We start from the raw sequence: 19763 nt of genomic DNA on the forward strand, positions 1-19763 counted from the left end.
TGTAAACTGTAAAACATTGAACCTCGTTTATATTTCTTTCTTCTCTAAAAGTCGACATTCTGCAGAGCGTCACACCTGGAACTCTGTCTGGATCTGAACCGAACTACATCTGTAGGTGGTCGAATGAAACACCTGCTTTATATTATTGATTCTTGTCATTGATTTCCAAAGTGCTGAAAACAATGTTCAAAAAGACCCTGCATGATGATGATGATGATAACAAAACTAGATCTGAATCTGGTTTGGTTTCTGCATTTGGTTTTTGATTGCAGACATTCGTAAGGTTGTGGTTTTGTCTTCATACGTTAGCTCACTTCAAGTCGGCGCACCATGAATCGAACCTTTAACTGTAATGTTTCAGACCTGAAGCTGGATGCTGCAGAGCGTCTCTGTGTGGGGACAGACGAGGAGACAGTCTCTGAGCGGCTTCAGGATCCTCCTGTTGAAACCAAAACCACAAACGCTGACAGTGAGAGCGCCCATGAAAAGGACCAGGAAGCACGGCCGGAGGCAGAGGTGAGGCAAGAAGGTCACCAAATTAAAATCCCCCAAAAGTTACTGAAAGCTGCAAAGCTGAAAGTCTTTGTTTGCAGTGAAAAGCCGTCACAGGTCACGGCCAGAACCTGTGAGCCTGACTGAGAACCTCAGCGCCCGTCACGGCGCTGCTCTCATGATTGTGGGTTGATGGTAAAATGCTCCATGAACAGAAACGTCGAGGTCCGTGAGTGTGATCAGCTCCACGTTTGCACAAAAGGAGCTGCAGCACATCGCTGTTGGAATGAGAGTAAATATCTATATGTACCAAAACCAAACTTACAAGTGTTTTCTACAAACAGCATGATGATGAAGCTGACTGCACAGCTGCAGTGTAATCAGACCTGACGTCTCTCTGGAAAGAGACAAAGAGTAAATCCCCCGAAGCCGAGCGGCTGAGTGAGGAGTCCGCCTGTCTGGGTTTGCAGCTGTCCCCTATCAAGAATTAAGATCCACGATTTCAGTGGACTTCCTGGACTTGGCCATCAGATGTGTATCTGTTTGCACTCAGCAGGGACGTTCTTGTCTCAGTGTCCTCGGAGTTTGAGATTGAGAGAGATAGTCACAAAAGACTTTGATGGTCTCCAGTCGGACTTTGCGCTGGTCTGTAGTTGGACTTTGCGTTCTCACCTGCAGCAGTTTCTGATCACACGTCTCCAGCTGTCTTTGCATGTGGATGTAAACATGAGTCACTTTTGGGGTGAGGAGGACGGGGAAAACGCCAAATGCATGAACAGTCTTCAGTTGACTGAGTCATGTTTTTTGTTTGTTTTTGTTTTTTTCAGACAGTTTGGTCTGGTTCTTTCTCCATACTGTCCCCAGAGAGGAACTTGAATTGCAGCAGGTCTGTTCTCCAGGTTTGGGATCCACACACTGGATCCCAAATCCTGCACAATCACCAAACTTAGAAAACCCCGTGAGTTTTTCTAAGTTGGAAGCTTTCATTAGGAATTAACATCAATCAAATGGAAATGTGCAAAACTAAAAAAAAGTAAAATTTAGCCTGTAACAGGGACTTAAATGTCATATTGGGAAAAACCTTCCATCTTGCAGCACAAGTTTGGTTAAAATGACCAGATTTAATGCAGGTTTAGTTGACTTTCTGACCATGTACTTTGCATTCTTCAATTGTATGCACGCAGCTATTTACTGTGGGGTGATAGAGGCCACACCCCCTGTGTGCACAGTGCAATCCTCCACGGGGAACCACAGGAAATGTTTATTTTATTCAGCAATCAGCCAATCAGTGTGGGTCCCCCCACCCCAGAAAAGAATGTTAAAAAAATTATATAAGAAATGTTTGCATGCATGTCGCTGCTTATGACACAATGTCTGTTTGACTTTGTTTGTATATGTTACAGTTTTTAGAAATTACCCCAAAATTCTAGTTAATTCCCGTTGACATTAATTTCTATGTAAAGTTTCTGTGAAGGTTCTCAGTTGTCCGGGTGGTTTCCATAGTAGAGAAGCTTGAATCATTCACGTCGTCAGGAGAGGCATCAGTCCCATCGTTAGGAAGGACAGCAACCCTGTTATTAAGAGGGTGCTAACTAGAGTACAATAGGTGCTAATTAAAGCAATTGTTTGATCACTAGCCAATAGCAGTCTGCCTCTCGGTAGGAGGGGTCTGGTTAGGTTTAAAACTCCAGCTTTTGTGGCTTCTGTTTGTTCTTCTCTACAAGGATCAGACAGAAGTCAGACTACCAGAGCAAGAATTTTAGCTAAGGAAGCTTCTGTGATTTGAAGCGAAACGTCCTCGTGTCAAGCAACCCAGTCCAGTCGAAGATTCAAGCTTCTCTACTATTTCTATGTAAAGTTTCCCAATGGAATATTGCAAATTGTTAAAAAAAAGAAAAAGTAAAACTTTTTAAGCTCAGCAATGTCACATGAAAATTTACTTGGATTTTTACCTGAATGTGGGTTCAGGCTCATGCAAAAAGGTGCATGACTGCAGTGTGTGTATCTGCAGTTTGAGCACGACGTGGGAGCTGCAGTCAGACCTGCCGTGTTTCATCCTGAGGTGAAATGTTATATGCATGTTATTACAGACAAACGCACAGGCCCACACACACATGACACACTCATCGTCAGATACTGCAGCTTACAGGTGCACCCTCAAGAATATGGGGATCAAAAAAAAAAAAAATCATAGTTCTGTAATAAATTCAAGTGAGGTGGAGACAAATCCACTGGTGAGACCCTGAACTCCTGAGGAGCCAAAAGAAATAAAGAAAATACATCTGCATCTTCTGGAAGAAGTGGTGCCCATGTTTCTGTGCCAGTTCACGGCATCTTGTGGACACACACACACACACACACACACACACACACACACACACACCAAGATTCTCTGCAGTGAGCGTGCATATGGGACAACAGCTTGTTGCACAGAAAAACTTACATTATGAGAATAAGATCTTAGAAATACATTATTTTCCAGAACATCCTCCAAAAAGGGAGCTCGTAGCTGCTTAGGGTTCTTTGTGTTGTCCTGCTCACTGGAGAACACAAAAAGTACACAAGAAGAAGAAGGTGGTGCAGCAGGATATATTTTTGATTCTTTTTTTCAATGAGTTTTGTTGTATCTATTCTAAGAAATGTACTCAAACACATTTGGCTCGTCAGCATTTAAACATCACTGGTGCTGATCCCGTCCCAGCCTGATGGCTGCGTGCCTGCTGTCCACTCACTCTGATCATGAGTGCAGAGACGGGCAGAAGCTTCACTGTTATTTTATGCCGGTAAAATACATACAGACACATTCTGCACCGTCTGCTTGTCTTCATCCGTTTGCGTTGTTGTCTCTGCATGTTGGGAGCTTCAGTGTCAAAGTTTTCTTTCTGTTGTGTCGGTGCAGCGACTCCAACAGGCCTCAGGGCTGATAGAGGACTTGGAACATGGATCCTCAGCCACACTTTGGAGAGCTGAGTTATTAGTATGTTATCATTGCTATTTATTAACATTTTTTTTGATTCCGAGTTGTAAATTCTTAGTGATGATTGCTGTTCACAGCAGAAAACAGCACCTCGTTCTTTATGCCAAAGATCCAGGATGAACTGTGTGTTCCAGGATCTCCTGATCCCGGTTATGCAAATCTGGTTTATTCCCACCTTCAAACCCAGATGATTTGATGTGATAAGGTGGATTCAGGCATGCTCACCCCCTGGTAATTCACTACGGTGTAACTTAATGATCCTGAAACCCCCCCAGCAGCAGCTCTGTGATTGGAGGAACAGGGAAGGGGAGGGCACTAGGGGTTGACTAATTAGAATCTATTTTTCCTTAACATTTAGCACACAGAGGACCTGGAAATGAGTTAAAATAAATAGAAATTTTAAAATTAATAACTCTCCATTTGGAATTGTCTTATTATTATCAATGCATCAGTCTCCACTGTCTGGAATCTGGTGATTCCAGACAGTGTTCCTGACAGAATGCCTCCATTTTTCTTCATATGTTCACAAAATAATGTTATCCCCAGTACACAACATGCAAAGTTTCAGCTTTATATCTTCATGAGTTTTTAAGATATCAGGACTTAAAAAAAAAGACATTTTCACCATGCCACATAGTCTGAGTTCAGACTGTTCTGCTTGGACTGTTGACAGGAAAGGGGCGGGCCTCTGGTTAATCAGTCATTGGTTTCAGTATTTGCTCTTGTTTGTTTGACGCATCTGCACAGGCGACAAACTCGACCAAAAGCTTCAGTTCCGACTCTGATGGTCCAGATTTGGAACTCAACCAGGTCGTCTCCGGCAGACCGGCTTCTGATCAGACAGAGGATCAACTCCAGACTCCTGATGCTGCAGAGGCCTCAAGCTCAGACAGCGAGACGAGCCAGGAACAAACAAAAGATGACAAAGAGTTGAAGCAGGTTAGTGAGGCGGGGCTGACCCTGAAACATGTTTGGTTACTACGTGACGAACACAAACACTCAAAAAGGTCCAAATGATTGAACACCTGATGGTCTGTAGTAATACACAAGGGAAGCTGCTACATGGTGACTTGCCGTGTCTGAAAGGCCTCAGTGCTGTACTTTTATTATTATTTCTAAACTCTTGCAAATGTTGTTCTTTAATATCTGCAGTTACATTTTCACCAAAGTCCACTTCTTACGTATCCAGGAATTTACAGTTCCATCATATTTTCTGCAGTCAGCAGAAGCATATTCACCTGCTCCTAATCCTCTAGTCATGCAACAAGTGGCAGACACGTCGATTTCACAACTTCTCATAATGCTCTTGGCACGCAGTAGCTCCAGGCCGGCGGTTTGAGTGAAAAAGCTTCGAGAACTTGCACCATCTCGTGGGATTTGTGCGGATGGATTGTCAGAGAAGGCGTTGAAAGTGTTTCTTGGATCGGACTGTGTTATTTCAACTCCTAGTCCGCATCGTGACACCTGGGTAATGAATCAAGTAGAGGATTGCCTGCTGGAGTGAAATATAGTGGGGACCTTCTGTGCCCTGTGGCTGCTGTGGTAACCATGAAAGCTCAACAGGAACCCAGAACACGAGACGGCTAACTGGGCTGTGGTGAAGCAAGAAGTCCTCAAAGGCGGAGGAGGTGATGGCTTGTAACCCAACGGCTATGAAGGTCCTCAGACCCCCGATCGTCTGGGATTCCCCAGCCATCGGACCAGGCTAAGGGTCTGTCAAGGACCGTGTGTTTGTCGACGTGCAACGACATTCCTGCGTTAAACCACAGGTGTCTCTTCAACCAAGAGACAACCTTCCTCGCTAACAGGTGGTTGCCACAACAACATTCCTCGATTCACACGGAGAGGGATTGACTTTGAAACGAGCTGTGGCCTGCCTCTTTTGAAAAATAAAGTGGCATTTGAATTTTGAAAAATAGAAGACAAACAAAATGAATCTTAGAAACACATTGTTGACAAAGTGTTGACTGCAGATCCTGGAATGCTTTGTGGGAATCCAAGGTGACCCAGATCTACCTCATCCCTGCAGATTGCCTTTAACCAAAGTTTGTTTTGGTGCTCATTGCTGGGAAATCTGGAGAACGTTACCGTCTTTCCTTGCACCAAACATTTCATTCATGAACTGCTGCACTGATGCTAAGAAGAAAGTCACATCCTGAGACTTTTTTCTTTTTTTACATAATACCATCAATGAATAATTTAGAGGATTTGTAATATATTTGTTATGATCTTCCATCGATTCTGAGAGAGAGATTGTCTGCTGTACAGCAAATAAGCCTTTTCGCACTCTGGAAATGTGCATGCGCGATCAGGCTGGTTCAGAGGTCGAGAGATGTAAAAACGTAAACAGACGCTCAATTGGTCAGTGACAGCGTCAGTCAGTCAACTGTTTAAATCCACAATGAACATAATTTTACAGATGCTTTTAAGAAGGAGTGAAAATGCAACTGTTTTATCAAGACATTAGAATATAAATATTATAAATAATTACCTTTGAGATGATCCCAAATGCTTTTTCCATCCCAAGAAGCGCACAAGAAAAGCTCTTGGAGAAAATTCCTCTGTGCTTCCGGAGTGATTAGAGATGGTTTTATCAGCCAATCTCTGAGAGCAAATGGTTAATCCACTATAAAATAATTAATTTATATAACGCGGTGTCCAGCAGTACACAGCACGGCATCCAGCAGGTCATGTTGGCCCGGCGAATTGTGCGGCAGTGCGCGGGTTAAATGAATCGAGTCCTGCCACTCTTATCATCCAGCCAGCTGGACTCGAGTTCGGATGTCGGGTCAGGGAATGATTTGTCATCGTCATCTTTTCAAAGGGCAGCGTAATCTGTTGCCTTGCTCCGTCGTGATGCAAATCAATGCGTTTTTTTCCCACCTGTGTTCATTATTTATTGATCCAAATCACAGGCACATCAAATCAAATCAATTTTATTTATATAGCGCCAAATCACAACAAACAGTCGCCCCAAGGTGCTTTATATTGTAAGGCAAGGCCATACAATAATTACAGAAAAACCCCAACGGTCAAAACGACCCCCTGTGAGCAAGCACTTGGCAACAGTGGGAAGGAAAAACTCCCTTTTAACAGGAAGAAACCTCCAGCAGAACCAGGCTCAGGGAGGGGCAGTCTTCTGCTGGGACTGGCTGGGGCTGAGGGAGAGAATCAGGAAAAAGACATGCTGTGGAGGGGAGCAGAGATCGATCACTAATGATTAAATGCAGAGTGGTGCATACAGAGCAAAAAGAGAAAGAAACACTCAGTGCATCATGGGAACCCCCCAGCAGTCTAAGTCTATAGCAGCATAACTAAGGGATGGTTCAGGGTCACCTGATCCAGCCCTAACTATAAGCTTTAGCAAAAAGGAAAGTTTTAAGCCTAATCTTAAAAGTAGAGAGGGTGTCTGTCTCCCTGATCTGAATTGGGAGCTGGTTCCACAGGAGAGGAGCCTGAAAGCTGAAGGCTCTGCCTCCCATTCTACTCTTACAAACCCTAGGAACTACAAGTAAGCCTGCAGTGTGAGAGCGAAGTGCTCTATTGGGGTGATATGGTACTATGAGGTCCCTAAGATAAGATGGGACCTGATTATTCAAAACCTTATAAGTAAGAAGAAGAATTTTAAATTCTATTCTAGAATTAACTGGAAGCCAATGAAGAGAAGCCAATATGGGTGAGATATGCTCTCTCCTTCTAGTCCCTGTCAGTACTCTAGCTGCAGCATTTCGAATTAACTGAAGGCTTTTCAGGGAACTTTTAGGACAACCTGATAATAATGAATTACAATAGTCCAGCCTAGAGGAAATAAATGCATGAATTAGTTTTTCAGCATCACTCTGAGACAAGACCTTTCTAATTTTAGAGATATTGCGCAAATGCAAAAAAGCAGTCCTACATATTTGTTTAATATGCGCTTTGAATGACATATCCTGATCAAAAATGACTCCAAGATTTCTCACAGTATTACTAGAGGTCAGGGTAATGCCATCCAGAGTAAGGATCTGGTTAGACACCATGTTTCTAAGATTTGTGGGGCCAAGTACAATAACTTCAGTTTTATCTGAATTTAAAAGCAGGAAATTAGAGGTCATCCATGTCTTTATGTCTGAAAGACATTCCTGCAGTTTAACTTATTGGTGTGTGTCCTCTGACTTCATGGATAGATAAAGCTGGGTATCATCTGCGTAACAATGAAAATTTAAGCAATGCTTTCTAATAATACTGTCTAAGGGAAGCATGTATAAAGTGAATAAAATTGGTCCTAGCACAGAACCTTGTGGAACTCCATAATTAACCTTAGTGGGGTTATAGGCACATGTGCCTATAAGCCTAATAAATGACACAGAACATGCAGGGAAACCGACCAGACACTTACTTCAGGATTAATTACTAGAGACACCGTCCAGCTGCCATTCACCAACCAGATCCATGATTAATTTCATTTTATTGTTCACAAATAATTTATTTCACACTCTCGGAAATACAAATGTAAATTTCTAGAGGTCCACAAAGTGAAACGGCGATCAGCTGATTCTTTGTTTACGAATAGACTGTGTCTGGGTCAGCAGTAGTTCGAGTCAGGCAAAACCTGAATTTTCAGGTTGTGTGCAGTAAAAGCTTCAGTCTGTCTTCCTTGGACACCAACACCACATTTTCACAAAACATCTTTCAAGGAATCAACACTCTAACGGGAAAAATAATCAAAGTTTCTGTCATTCTCGCTGCCAACACAGTCAGTCATGATGCCTCCAGACTGCAGTTTACAAACTCTTTGACCTCACGCGTCACACCCGGAAGTGACCGAGAGTGTGAAAAAGCTTGTACTGTGCGTAGGGCATTGCTGGATATTGCAAAATGCTCTACTTGCATAACAGACTTTTTGGATTGATCTGGTGTATTAGAGCTCACCAGGTTTTCAATATACACCCTGTTAATTTGGTGACAGGTTTATTCCACAGAGCGCCACTCAACTACGATCGCTCATGATCCAAAAAAAGGTGCAAACATAGGATGGAACAGCTTAATCCAACTTGCCTAATAGGCTGGCTTATAAAGTGCAGACCTGGCAACCCACCCAGAAAGGAAATAAAGGCACTCAAGCTGTTCCACTTTGGAAAAAAACAAAACAAATTCTGCGTTGGCTTCAAATTTTTCCCTTGATGGAGCACAATCAGACAAGTTTCAAGCTGTAGTGTCTGTGAATACCCTGTTTAAAAAGTTTGAATATGATAAAGCTGTTAAGTCTACAAATACCCAAAAGTTACTATGTACTATGAAAGATATCTAGAATCAGGACCTTGCTTGTAAATCGGGTGCCGATGATGGCCGTAACTACGTATACTAAGTTTGTTCAAGGCCAACAAAGATGAATCAAAAAGTTACTACGATGTTTCAAAATGTTCCCCGATTTGCTATTTGGGATTAAACAGGAAGCAGTAGTGCTCTGTAGAATAGCCCCAAAACAGTTTGACTTTATTGTTCTTACACTGGTTTTGTTTGTTTCTTTTTTCTTTTTTTTTTAACCCGAGGCCAAAATATGGCCATTGGGTATTACGAAGGCTTTGTGTCTGTCTGTCTGTCTTTGCTCAGCATAAGTCCTGTCCTGTTACTGCCAGAGGCTTCAAATTCACAGGGAATGTTCTTGGGACACAGACCTTGGACAGGTTCAAAGATGGCTAACCTTGAACTATTTGAAGAGGTCACAAGGTCACATTCTGTTTCCTGTTGTTATGCTCATACGGCCAAGGGTATTTTAGCACAGAGTTATAGTTTTAATCTGAGATGATGGTTTTAGGCGTTTTACAGTTTTAATGTATTCTTCTTAAGGCTCGGTGTCCTGCTCCAACACAGATGGCAGTTTCAAGAAACGAGCGTTGTTGAGCATTAAAAACAGGAGTAGTTGGTGGTTCCTGGCATGGTCACAGCGTCTTTCCTTCGGCTCACCCTCTGCACATCTGAAACTTATTCTGCAGAGGATTGAGACTGGCTGAGGTGCATTATTTGTTCTGGGGGGCTGTCTGGGGGCTGGTTTCTTTTCTCTCTCTTTCTCTCTCTCTCTCTCTCTCATGCTTTAATAAACCTGTTCTGTGAGAAGCTTTGGGGCTGAAAACTTTCCTGGCACGATGACATTAAATGTCGCTGCATTTCATCCTCTGCAGGAATCAGGTTTTCCAGCACAGCGTGGTCGACCCTGCAGAGCTGTGAAGGATGTCTGTGTATGTCTGTGCATTAAACAGTGTTCATTAAACAATGTAGAATTTTCCATCATTTGTCAAATTTAATGCAAAATACCATCAGGTTTACCTGGTAACAGGTGACAACCACCAGCACAAAACAGCTGTAATTTCTGTTTTTGTGCATGAAGATGCTCAGAGGAGAGATTTTTAAAAACTGAGAAACATCTAACAGTTGGGAGCTGAAAATAAGCAGTAAATTTCTGTTCACTGTGAAGATTTTTAATGTTGCCAGATCAGCTTATAAATAAGTGTCTTTCTGTTTAGTCTTGCATGACGTCTGAGCTTTGTTGATTTTTTTTTTTTTTTTTTTTTCCTTCCTTTGGTCTTATTTCAAGACATAGTATGTAGAAATACAACCTGAATCTACTAATATAAGCAACACATTCATCCAGTCCCAAGGTTCTTGAAATGGAGCAGTATCTCCACCTAGTGCACAGTTAATGCAGGTGTAGCAGAACTTTGCCAAGAGGTGTCATTTGTGAATATTAGTAGAATGATTTGGTCTTCATGCCGTCCTCAGGAACCAGAATCTGCTTCTGAGGTCACAGGTGAAGCTTCTGCATCAGAGCACACACCTGTCAGTCAAATGGAGACCACGCCTCCCTGCACTCAGACAGTCAGCCGCGCCTCCTTAGACGACAATGGCAGCGCCGCCCAGGTGCAGTATGGGAACTGGGAGAATGAAGTATGTGTTGGTCAGTACAGCTGTGTTGTGTTTCAGCGTGACTTCAGGAGTTCTCCTGTCTGAGCTCAAAGAAAACAAACTGTTCATAAAGTTTTGAGCCATCAACAGGAAATTCTGCTCCTGGACTTAAAATCTGCAACTGTCAGGTTGACGCTGTTAGTTCCAGGAACCGTTACAGGATCAGAGAAATGTATAAAGCCGATCGGGAAATCTGGTGATCTTGCTATAAATAAACCAACATTGCATTTTTGGCAGATTTCGAAATGATACTTTGAATCAAGTGATGTTGATGTAATTTTACTAGTTTCAGCTTTGATTTGATGACTCTTCTGGATTGTTCAGTGTACATCTTTAGTTCAATGAAATCTGTAAATCCACTCATTTCTCTTCTGATAGATTCTGGCGCTGTTCAGCAGTGCAGAGATGTTCACAAGTCATTTTTTGCAAGTCCAAGATGGGTCTCAAGTCTTTGAGCTTGAGTCGCAAGTCAAGTCTAAAGTCTTTCATCACGGGTCCGAGTCACGTCTCAAGTCCTTGAGCTCGAGTCACAAGTCACGTCTCAAGTCTTTTGTCACGAATCCAAGTCAAGTCTCAAGTCCTTGAGCTTGAGTCGCAAGTCAAGTCTCAAGTCTTTCGTCATGAGTCTCAAGTGTTTGTCAAGTCTCAAGTCTTTCGTCATGAGTCTCAAGTGTTTAAGTCTCAAGTCTTTGAACTTGTGTCCAAGTCAAGTGTCCAAGTCAAGTCTCATGTCTTTGATGTCGAGTTGCAAGTCCATTCTCAAGTCTTTGACCGCAAGTTATGTCTATTCTCAAGTCTTTGTGGCCGAGTTGCAACTCAAGTCTCAAGTCCTTGTGTGTGCAACTTAACTGTGACTCGAGTCCAAGTCCCAAACTGGAGTCTCCATGTTTGTAGCAGTGTAATTTAAATAAAATATTTAAAGGTAGTATTATTATTATTATTATTATTTATTATTATTTCTCAGTAATCCTGTTGTTCAAACCTGCTGGTGGTTTGTGGGCTTCAGAAGGTTCATCTGATTCTTTTTCAGAGGTTCTTTTTTTTGTGCCCAGTTTACACGACCTGCTGCGCTGAGATTTGAGTATTTACAGAATCAGCTGTTTGTTTTTTTGTCTCATGTGTCCAAACTTGCACTTAGACATAAACAGATGTATCTTTTGTCTTTAAGTTACTTATTTATTTTTATGTTTCCATCATTTCTGTGAAGGTCACTCTGACGAAAAATGATCGTATATCTGCATACGATGCTTTTCCTTGCTGCAGGAAGGCAGTGAGGCCACGCCCACTACTTGTGACATGGCAGGTGAGGAGACCAATGAGCAGCTGGATGGACATGAAGCCCTGCCCCCTGCAGGTATAAGCAGCCAGTCCTGTAGATGTTGAACATCAACTGGTTCTTTAAATGTAACGTCTGGCACTTTTTTCTCACGGTGCTGAGAAAAGTCACAACGTGTTGTGAGGAAACTCTGGGAGGGTTTGGTGCGTTCGTGGTTCTTTACAGCCTCCGCAGAAGATTTCAAACCCCACGTGATTGTTTTAGTAAAAAAAAAAAGAATGTGTGGCGATTAAATGGTTACAAGAAAAAGGTTCATCTGTTTGAGAAATGTTCAGTTTGGTTTAAAAGTTTAAAATGTTCAGATAATTAAACCTTAAATGAAAAAACAGATCTTACAGTCTATTTGAAAAGTCACTGGGAACAAACAGAATTACATATAAAAGCGTTGATGAAGCGATTATTAGCTGTGTTATTCTTTTTGACTGCATTTTGTTGTTTTTGTAAATTCCCAGAATGCCGAATGTCCTGGAACGTTCGGGTGACAGAGCTGTTTGTTCTTTAAGAAAAGCGACTAAAGACTGTGCCTGTAAACGTCACATTTAATGAATAGTTTAATGTGCCACAGAACTTTTACAAGAGAATAAGAACTTTTTTTTGCCTTTGTTCTCATCCAGACCCAGAGAGTGACATCAAAAGTGAAAAAGTAAAGGAGGAAGATGAAAGAGGAGAAGAGGAGGAGGAGAAAGCAAAGGTACTGACTTTTTTTTATTAAGGGGATTTTTGTAGCTAATTAAACAAATATGCTCTGAAAAAGAATAAAGTTTGTCCATGTGGTCAACACCTCAGTTCAATATGACAAAAATTCAGTAAGTGTATACTTCTAGAAAATAAAATGCAAGCCGTAACTCAAAATTTTATTCCTGTCACAGTGACGACACATCTATCATGCAGGAAGCAGTGCCCCTAGAGGTTAAATTACACCTATTTTTTTTTTTTTTTTTCATTTTCTCAGAGGGGTCCTGAGTCTAAACATCATCTGACTTTAATTTTGAAACTTTTTCACTTTGCTGACATATGACCTCACATCAGTAATATGTGATGTGTCAGAGTTGATTCGTACGTGGCCGTATTAATGATTCTAGATTCTGTTTGGATGTAGTGCAGCCATGTTCGGGTTTATGGTTAAGATTAGGAGTCAGGGTTCGAGTCAAGGTTAGAATTAAAATTGATTTTAAAGTTTTCCCACTTGTATGTAGGTATTTTATCATGGCAGGGGGTGGTGACCAAGTGCGTTAAGTGCACTTGTTCCCAGTTTGGAAGGTTGCCGGTTCAAACCCTGCCCATTCTGCATGTCATATGCAGTTGCGTCAGGAAGGGCATCTGGTGTAAACTTATGTCAAATCAACATGCAGATCCACTTCTTCTGTGAGGACCCCGAGTGGACAAACAAGGGAGCAGCCAAATGGTCTTACTATGTGGGTATTTCTTTATAACAGGGTACCAAGTTGTGACATGAGGGTCAGATTTTCAAATTGATTAAATTATTATGGAATAACTGCTTGTTACAAAGATTCATGTATATGCAGTTAGGCCCAGAAATACTTGGACAGTGACACACTTTCCATGATTTGGGGCTCTGCGTGCCACCATGTTTGATTTGAAATGAAACAACTGAGACGCAGCTGAAGTGCAGATGTTCAGGTTTAACTCAAGGGGTTGAACACAAATATTCTATGAAATGTTTAGGGATTGTAATCGTTTCTCTACAAAGTCTCCTCGTTTCAGGGGCTCAGAAGTAATTGGATGAGTTAAACATTACCATAAATAAAATGTTCATTTTAATACTTTGTTGAGAGTCCTTTTAAAGCAATGACTGCCTTAAGTCTGGAACCCATGGACATCACCACATGTTGGGTTTCCTCCTCTGTGGTGCTTTGCCAGGTCTTTATTGCAGATGCCTTCAGTTGTTGCTTGTTTGTGGGTCCTTCGGTTTCAGGTTAAAATGCATGAGATCTGGTGACTGACTCAGCCACTTCTCTGCTTTAAGAATCCTCCTTGGTTGCTTTCACAGTATGTTTTGGGTCATTGTCCATCTGTACTGTAAAGTGCCATCCAATCAACTTTGCTGCATTTGGCTGATTATGAGAATATCTCCCTGTAGACTTCAGAATAGGAAGCCATGCGTGCTCATGCCATCACACTGCCCCCCCCGATGTTTTACAGGAGACGTGGTTTGCTTTGGACCCTGAGCCCTTACAAACCTTCTCCATACTTTCTTCTTCCCATCATTCTGGTACAGGTTGATCTTAGTTTCATTTGTTTAAAGAATGCTCTTTCAGAAGTGTCCGGCTTCTTTAGATGTTTTTTTTTTTTTTTTTTGGCAGTGTAATTTGGCCTTTCTGTTTTTGTGGTTGATTAATGCTTTGCTTTAGATGATGGACGACGATACAGTCACACCCACTCAGAGGCCAGAGGAGCAGGCGGCGACATCGACCACCACAGAGGAGCGCGGCAGCCCTGCCCCCGCTGACGTTGGTACGACAGAGCTTTTTTTCTCGTCGTCCTTTAGTAGTGTTTGTTCTCAAATGTGTCAAATGGTTGTGTTGCAGCAAAGAGGATGGTGGGGGCAGATCCGGACTCCTCCATCATCCTCAACATCAGAGAGGAAGAAAGAGAAACCAGCCAACTGCTCCCCGAGGAGACTGCCGAGTCCTGCAGTGACCCCAAAGTTCCCCGAAAGAGGAAGAAGAGCAGAAAGTATGTGGAGGTTTCCTCTGCAGACACGCCAAGCCTTCTCAGCATAGAACCGCCCAGCGATGCACCTCTGACTGCCAAAAAGAGACAAGAAGAAGAGGAGCAGCATCAGGAGGAGGAGGAGGTGTCTCAGGATGTACCTCAGGAGAGGAAGAAGGTAAAGAAGAGGAAACCAAAGAGAAATGAGGTGGATGAGGAAGTGGAAGCTCCTGCTGTGAAGAAAAAGAAACTGAAAAAGAAGATGAGGGCCTGTGAGGTGGAAGCCGCTGCAAGTCCGCTGGGAAAACAGGAGAAAAAGAGGAAAAAGGAGAGACAGTGGGAGGCAGAGGAGGTGTGGTCTGATGGAAGACCAGCAGGTGTCAGCAGAGGCAAAGAGGAGAACCTGGACTCCACTGGTAAGGGGAGATAAAGATAAAACTTTATTGATCTCGCAGAGGAGAAATTCACATGTTACGTCAGCTCTTAAACACACAAGGTGGGTGCAAGTAGAGGAAAATGTTCATCAAACAGCGTGTGCAAGATAAGCAATAATAATAATACTTGTAACAGTACAACACATAAGAAATGAGGTAGAAATAGAATATGTGTGATTTTATATATATATATATATATATATATATATATATATATATATATGGGGTGTAACGATACACAAAAATCACGGTTCGGTACGTACCTTGGTTTTGAGGTCACGGTTCGGTTCATTTTTGGTACAGTATGGGAACAAAATGCAAAACCTAAATTTGCTTGTTGTTTAAACCAACAATTTATTGTAACAATATAAGACTAATACAAACAGGAATATTAAATAATTGCAAAGTGCTGCCTGTATGCAGCAACCTTGTCCTTCGCCAACTGCAAAATATCTTTGTTTCCCACCTGTGTCTTGAAGAGCTCACCAAACAGTTCAGCCATTGCTGACTTCTTGAGAGGAGGAAGTGATTCAGATGCCTCTGGCTGTCCTGTCTCTGGGGATGAAGCAGCTGCTGTCCCTTTGGCCTCCTCACTCTGTAAAATAAAATACAAAAAGTATATTTATTTTTAATATGAATACTAGTAGTGACACAAGCAATTAATTGTTTCAAAATTATCAGTGAAAAAGACATTTTATGCACATCAAATTCTTAATATTATTATTATTACAGTACCTCTCCTTCCATGGCTGTAATCTCTGTGATGAGGCTGTTGTAGATCCTGTCATTGTAGATCCTGTCACGACAGGCATCATCCACATGAGGAAGAGGTTTAAACCTTGGGTCAAGTGCTGTGCATTTGTGGAGGAAATCCTGACAAGAAGAGCACCTGTCCTCCAGGCTTTCTCTGATGGCAGCCTTGACTTGGGTCACTGTTGCACTGTCTCCATCACTTGGTTCCATAGAGTGGAGCACTGTACCCTTGAGGGGCAGGATCATGGATGCTGAAGGTGTAGCTTCAGTGCTTATCAGTGTTGTGAGAGTTTTTAGTGGCTTCAGGACCTCAATTACTTCCTCTGCCATCCTCACCTCCTGGTCAGACAATGTGCTGATGCTGATAATTTAAAATTCTTCTTCTTACTTATAAGGTTTTGAATAATCAGGTCCCATCTTATCTTAGGGACCTCGTAGTACCATATCACCCCAATAGAGCGCTTCGCTCTCAGACTGCAGGCTTACTTGTAGTTCCTAGGGTTTGTAAGAGTAGAATGGGAGGCAGAGCCTTCAGCTTTCAGGCTCCTCTCCTGTGGAACCAGCTCCCAATTCAGATCAGGGAGACAGACACCCTCTCTACTTTTAAGATTAGGCTTAAAACTTTCCTTTTCGCTAAAGCTTATAGTTAGGGCTGGATCAGGTGACCCTGAACCATCCCTTAGTTATGCTGCTATAGACGTAGACTGCTGGGGGGTTCCCATGATGCACTGTTTCTTTCTCTTTTTGCTCTGTATGCACCACTCTGCATTTAATCATTAGTGATCGATCTCTGCTCCCCTCCACAGCATGTCTTTTTCCTGGTTCTCTCCCTCAGCCCCAACCAGTCCCAGCAGAAGACTGCCCCTCCCTGAGCCTGGTTCTGCTGGAGGTTTCTTCCTGTTAAAAGGGAGTTTTTCCTTCCCACTGTAGCCAAGTGCTTGCTCACAGGGGGTCGTTTTGACCGTTGGGGTTTTACATCATTATTGTATGGCCTTGCCTTACAATATAAAACGCCTTGGGGCAACTGTTTGTTGTGATTTGGCGCTATATAAAAAAAAAATTGATTGATTGATTGATTGATATCTTTCTTCTTGAGAGCCCATTCTGTCAGTGCAGAGTACACTGCTGCTTGCTGCTCAAGGTACCTCTCAAGCATATCATAACTTGAGTTCCAGCGGATGGTGACATCCTGAATAAGGTTGTGTTTTGCTACGTTAAGCATATCCTGTTTGCACTCCAAAATGTGTGCAGCTGTTGGGCTACGGTGAAAGAAAGACACGATCCGTCTCACTTTACCAAGAAGTCTGGATATCTGGTTGAGACCTGTTGCTTTCTGAGAAGCTAGATTAATAGTGTGCGCAAAACATCCGATTTGTGAGTGTTGTGAGTCCAGTCCAGTTTGTTGTTGAGGTGAACACCCAGGTATTTGAAACTGTCCATGGACTCTATGTCCTCCCCCTGTATGTTCACCAGTGCATAAGGTGGTGGTTTCCTCCTGAAGTCGATCACTATCTCCTTTGTCTTACTGGTGTTGAGACACAAGTGGTTGTGCTCACACCAGTCCACGAAGTCTGTGATGACCGACCGGTACTCCAGCTCGTTCCCCTCAGACACATGACCCACAATGGCGGAGTCATCAGAGAACTTCTGGAGATGGCAGCTGTCCGTGTTGTAGGTGAAGTCTGAGGTGTAGAGGGCGAAGAGGAAGGGCGAGAGGACGGTGCCCTGGGGGGCCCCGGTGCTGCACCTTACCACCTCAGACTGACAGCTGTGCAGCCGCACGTACTGCGGGCAGTCAGTGAGGTAGTCGATGGTCCAGGCGGCGAGATGTCCATCCACACCTACATCCTCCAGCTTCCCCTGCAGCAGCGCCGGTCTGATGGTGTTGAAAGCGCTGGAGAAATCAAAGAACATGACTCTCACAGCGCTCCCGCCGGTCTCCAGGTGGGTGAGCACTCGCTGCAGCAGGTAGATGACAGCATCATCTACCCCGACGTTGGGCCTGTAGGCGAACTGCAGCGGGTCCAGGATGTCGCTCACCACGGTGCGGAGGTGAGACAGGACGAGCCGCTCCATGGTCTTCATGAGGTGGGAGGCCAGGGCAACTGGTCTGTAGTGGGCCATTTCCTTGGCGTGCGGTGTTTTGGGAACTGGGACCACACAGGAGGTCTTCCACAGGGTGGGGACCACCCCCAGGCTGAGGCTCATGTTGAAGATGTGGCTGAGGACCTCACAGAGCTCATCTGCACAGGTCCTCAGCAGCCTCGGGGAGATCCCATCAGGTCCTGCTGCTTTCCTCAGGGGAGTCTGTTTCTGGGGAAACCTTGAGCTCCACCTTCTAAATGTTCTGGAACCAAACCCTTCTTGGAAAAAAAAAATAACAACAATAACAAAATAACAAAACAAACTTCCCAGACGTTATCTTTTATTATTTGTTAATTTTTTGAGCAGTGTCCCTAAAGTACATAAAGTACAACTGAAGTGAATAAAGTACAACTCAGGGTGACTCACTGCCAAACAGCTTGTATGACTGAACCCGTGACGAGGGAACACACCTCCAGCAGCTGCACGATGTGGTTACACATTGTGCAGCTGCTGAAAAAAAAAATATATATATATATGCCACCCACGGGACTCGAACACTGATTGCCAGTCAGAAACACAGAAGCTACGATCACTGTTCTGTGAAAGTTGTGGGAACCTGCCTGATATGAGGAAGGAGATGGACGTATTTAAAATGAAATAAACCCACACACCATATAAAAACACTGCATTTATCAAGCGGGCAATACAGATATGATCCATCTGTTCCTCTGTAGATGACCCATGGTCACAGACATGCAGTCATGAAGGGGCCGTTAAATAACCCTGTTAAATAAAAAGAAAAACATGCCACGGGTTTCAAACCCACACACTCTGATTACCAGACAGGAACTTTACCACTGCGCTACAATCACTGTCTTATAACAGGAGCGTGAAATGGGTAAAATCAACAAGCAGATAAATGTATTTTCTTAAAAAAAAATGCGATGTGATAATTGACCAAACATTGTTTGTTATGGCGTATTTCTGCTGGTACGTGACTGAAAGTGCTGCTCACGACCCGACACACGTGTCCGGTCAGACGTGACATTCAGATCGCCTGCTGCGTGTCCAAATGGACTGACGGACTGTTAGTCCTCCCATCGCAAAAGCGATATATGTTTTTATGTATTTCCACACAAGTACGCACATGCGCGCCTGTCCGTCAAATCACGGGACGTGTGCTGCAGCTGTGACGTCCAGGACCGGAGATGTCAGCCAGCCACGCCCCCTGTCCTGTCAGCACACAGACCAAGATGTCACGTATGTTGTGGGAGGAGCCACCACTCTGGCAACTTCAGTCGTGGGGTGCTTAGACAAATATCACATCCAGCTCGACAGTGATCGTCTGCTGACTGTTTTCATGTTAACAGTGCAAATGGACACAGATTTTCTGAGTGTCCAGTGAGCGGTGTTAGAGGTTCGTGTGCCACCTGGAATTTGGCCAAAACCTCCCTTACCAAAAAATAGTACTGATAAGTATATAAAAAGTAAACTGGAAGTATACTTGAAACATACTTGCATGTACTACTTTTTGGTAAGGGCTGCCGTGAAGGGGATCAATGGGCTCTCACATTGCACACTCTGTCTTTCAGCCGCTGGTGTGCGCTAATAGTTGTAGCAACAAGTGTATGAGATGTTGGAAGCAGCTATGAAATTACACAGTTTGCACACGATTCCTGCTTCATGTGCGCTTTATGTGCAAATCAACCAAATTCGGACTGTGTGAAGGAGCCATAAACTCTGTCATTCACATCTTAATAGATGTTTGTCTTCAGCTGTTTTATGAATGTGAGCCTGTTTTGTGTTGGTTTTTCTCTTTGTTTTGGCATCTGCAGATGTCGGCATTCAGCAGCTTCCCTCAACAAAAAAGAAACATCGTCTGAGGAAGAAACTGAGTCTGAGTAAGAGAATAAGACTGAAGAAGGAAGAGAAGAGGAGGTGGAAGAGCTTCTTTGTGGGCCAGACGAAGACCCGAGAGGAAACCAAGAGGAAAAAGTCAGTGGACACATCAGTTTTTATTCAAATCAAAGCCTCACATAACAAAAACTGCAGCATTTACAAAGCAAGATGT

General features: G+C 43.2%; 1 protein-coding gene across 1 annotated transcript in view; it reads left to right on the forward strand.

Annotated features, from left to right (window-relative positions):
- The first annotated feature begins 489 nt into the window (after positions 1-489).
- LOC117522389 (transcriptional regulator ATRX homolog) overlaps positions 490-19763 on the forward strand; it is a 31904-nt gene continuing 12630 nt past the window's right edge. Inside the window, exons 1-10 of the mRNA XM_034183781.1 lie at positions 490-516; positions 942-948; positions 2895-2899; positions 4201-4408; positions 10229-10366; positions 11675-11765; positions 12362-12438; positions 14120-14222; positions 14297-14836; positions 19528-19687. Coding sequence (XP_034039672.1) covers positions 10295-10366; positions 11675-11765; positions 12362-12438; positions 14120-14222; positions 14297-14836; positions 19528-19687 — 1043 coding nt within the window. The 5' untranslated portion in view covers positions 490-516; positions 942-948; positions 2895-2899; positions 4201-4408; positions 10229-10294. The remainder of the gene's footprint in view (positions 517-941; positions 949-2894; positions 2900-4200; positions 4409-10228; positions 10367-11674; positions 11766-12361; positions 12439-14119; positions 14223-14296; positions 14837-19527; positions 19688-19763) is intronic.

This window comes from Thalassophryne amazonica, chromosome 12, assembly GCF_902500255.1.
Source record: "Thalassophryne amazonica chromosome 12, fThaAma1.1, whole genome shotgun sequence".
Lineage (NCBI taxonomy): Eukaryota > Metazoa > Chordata > Actinopteri > Batrachoidiformes > Batrachoididae > Thalassophryne > Thalassophryne amazonica.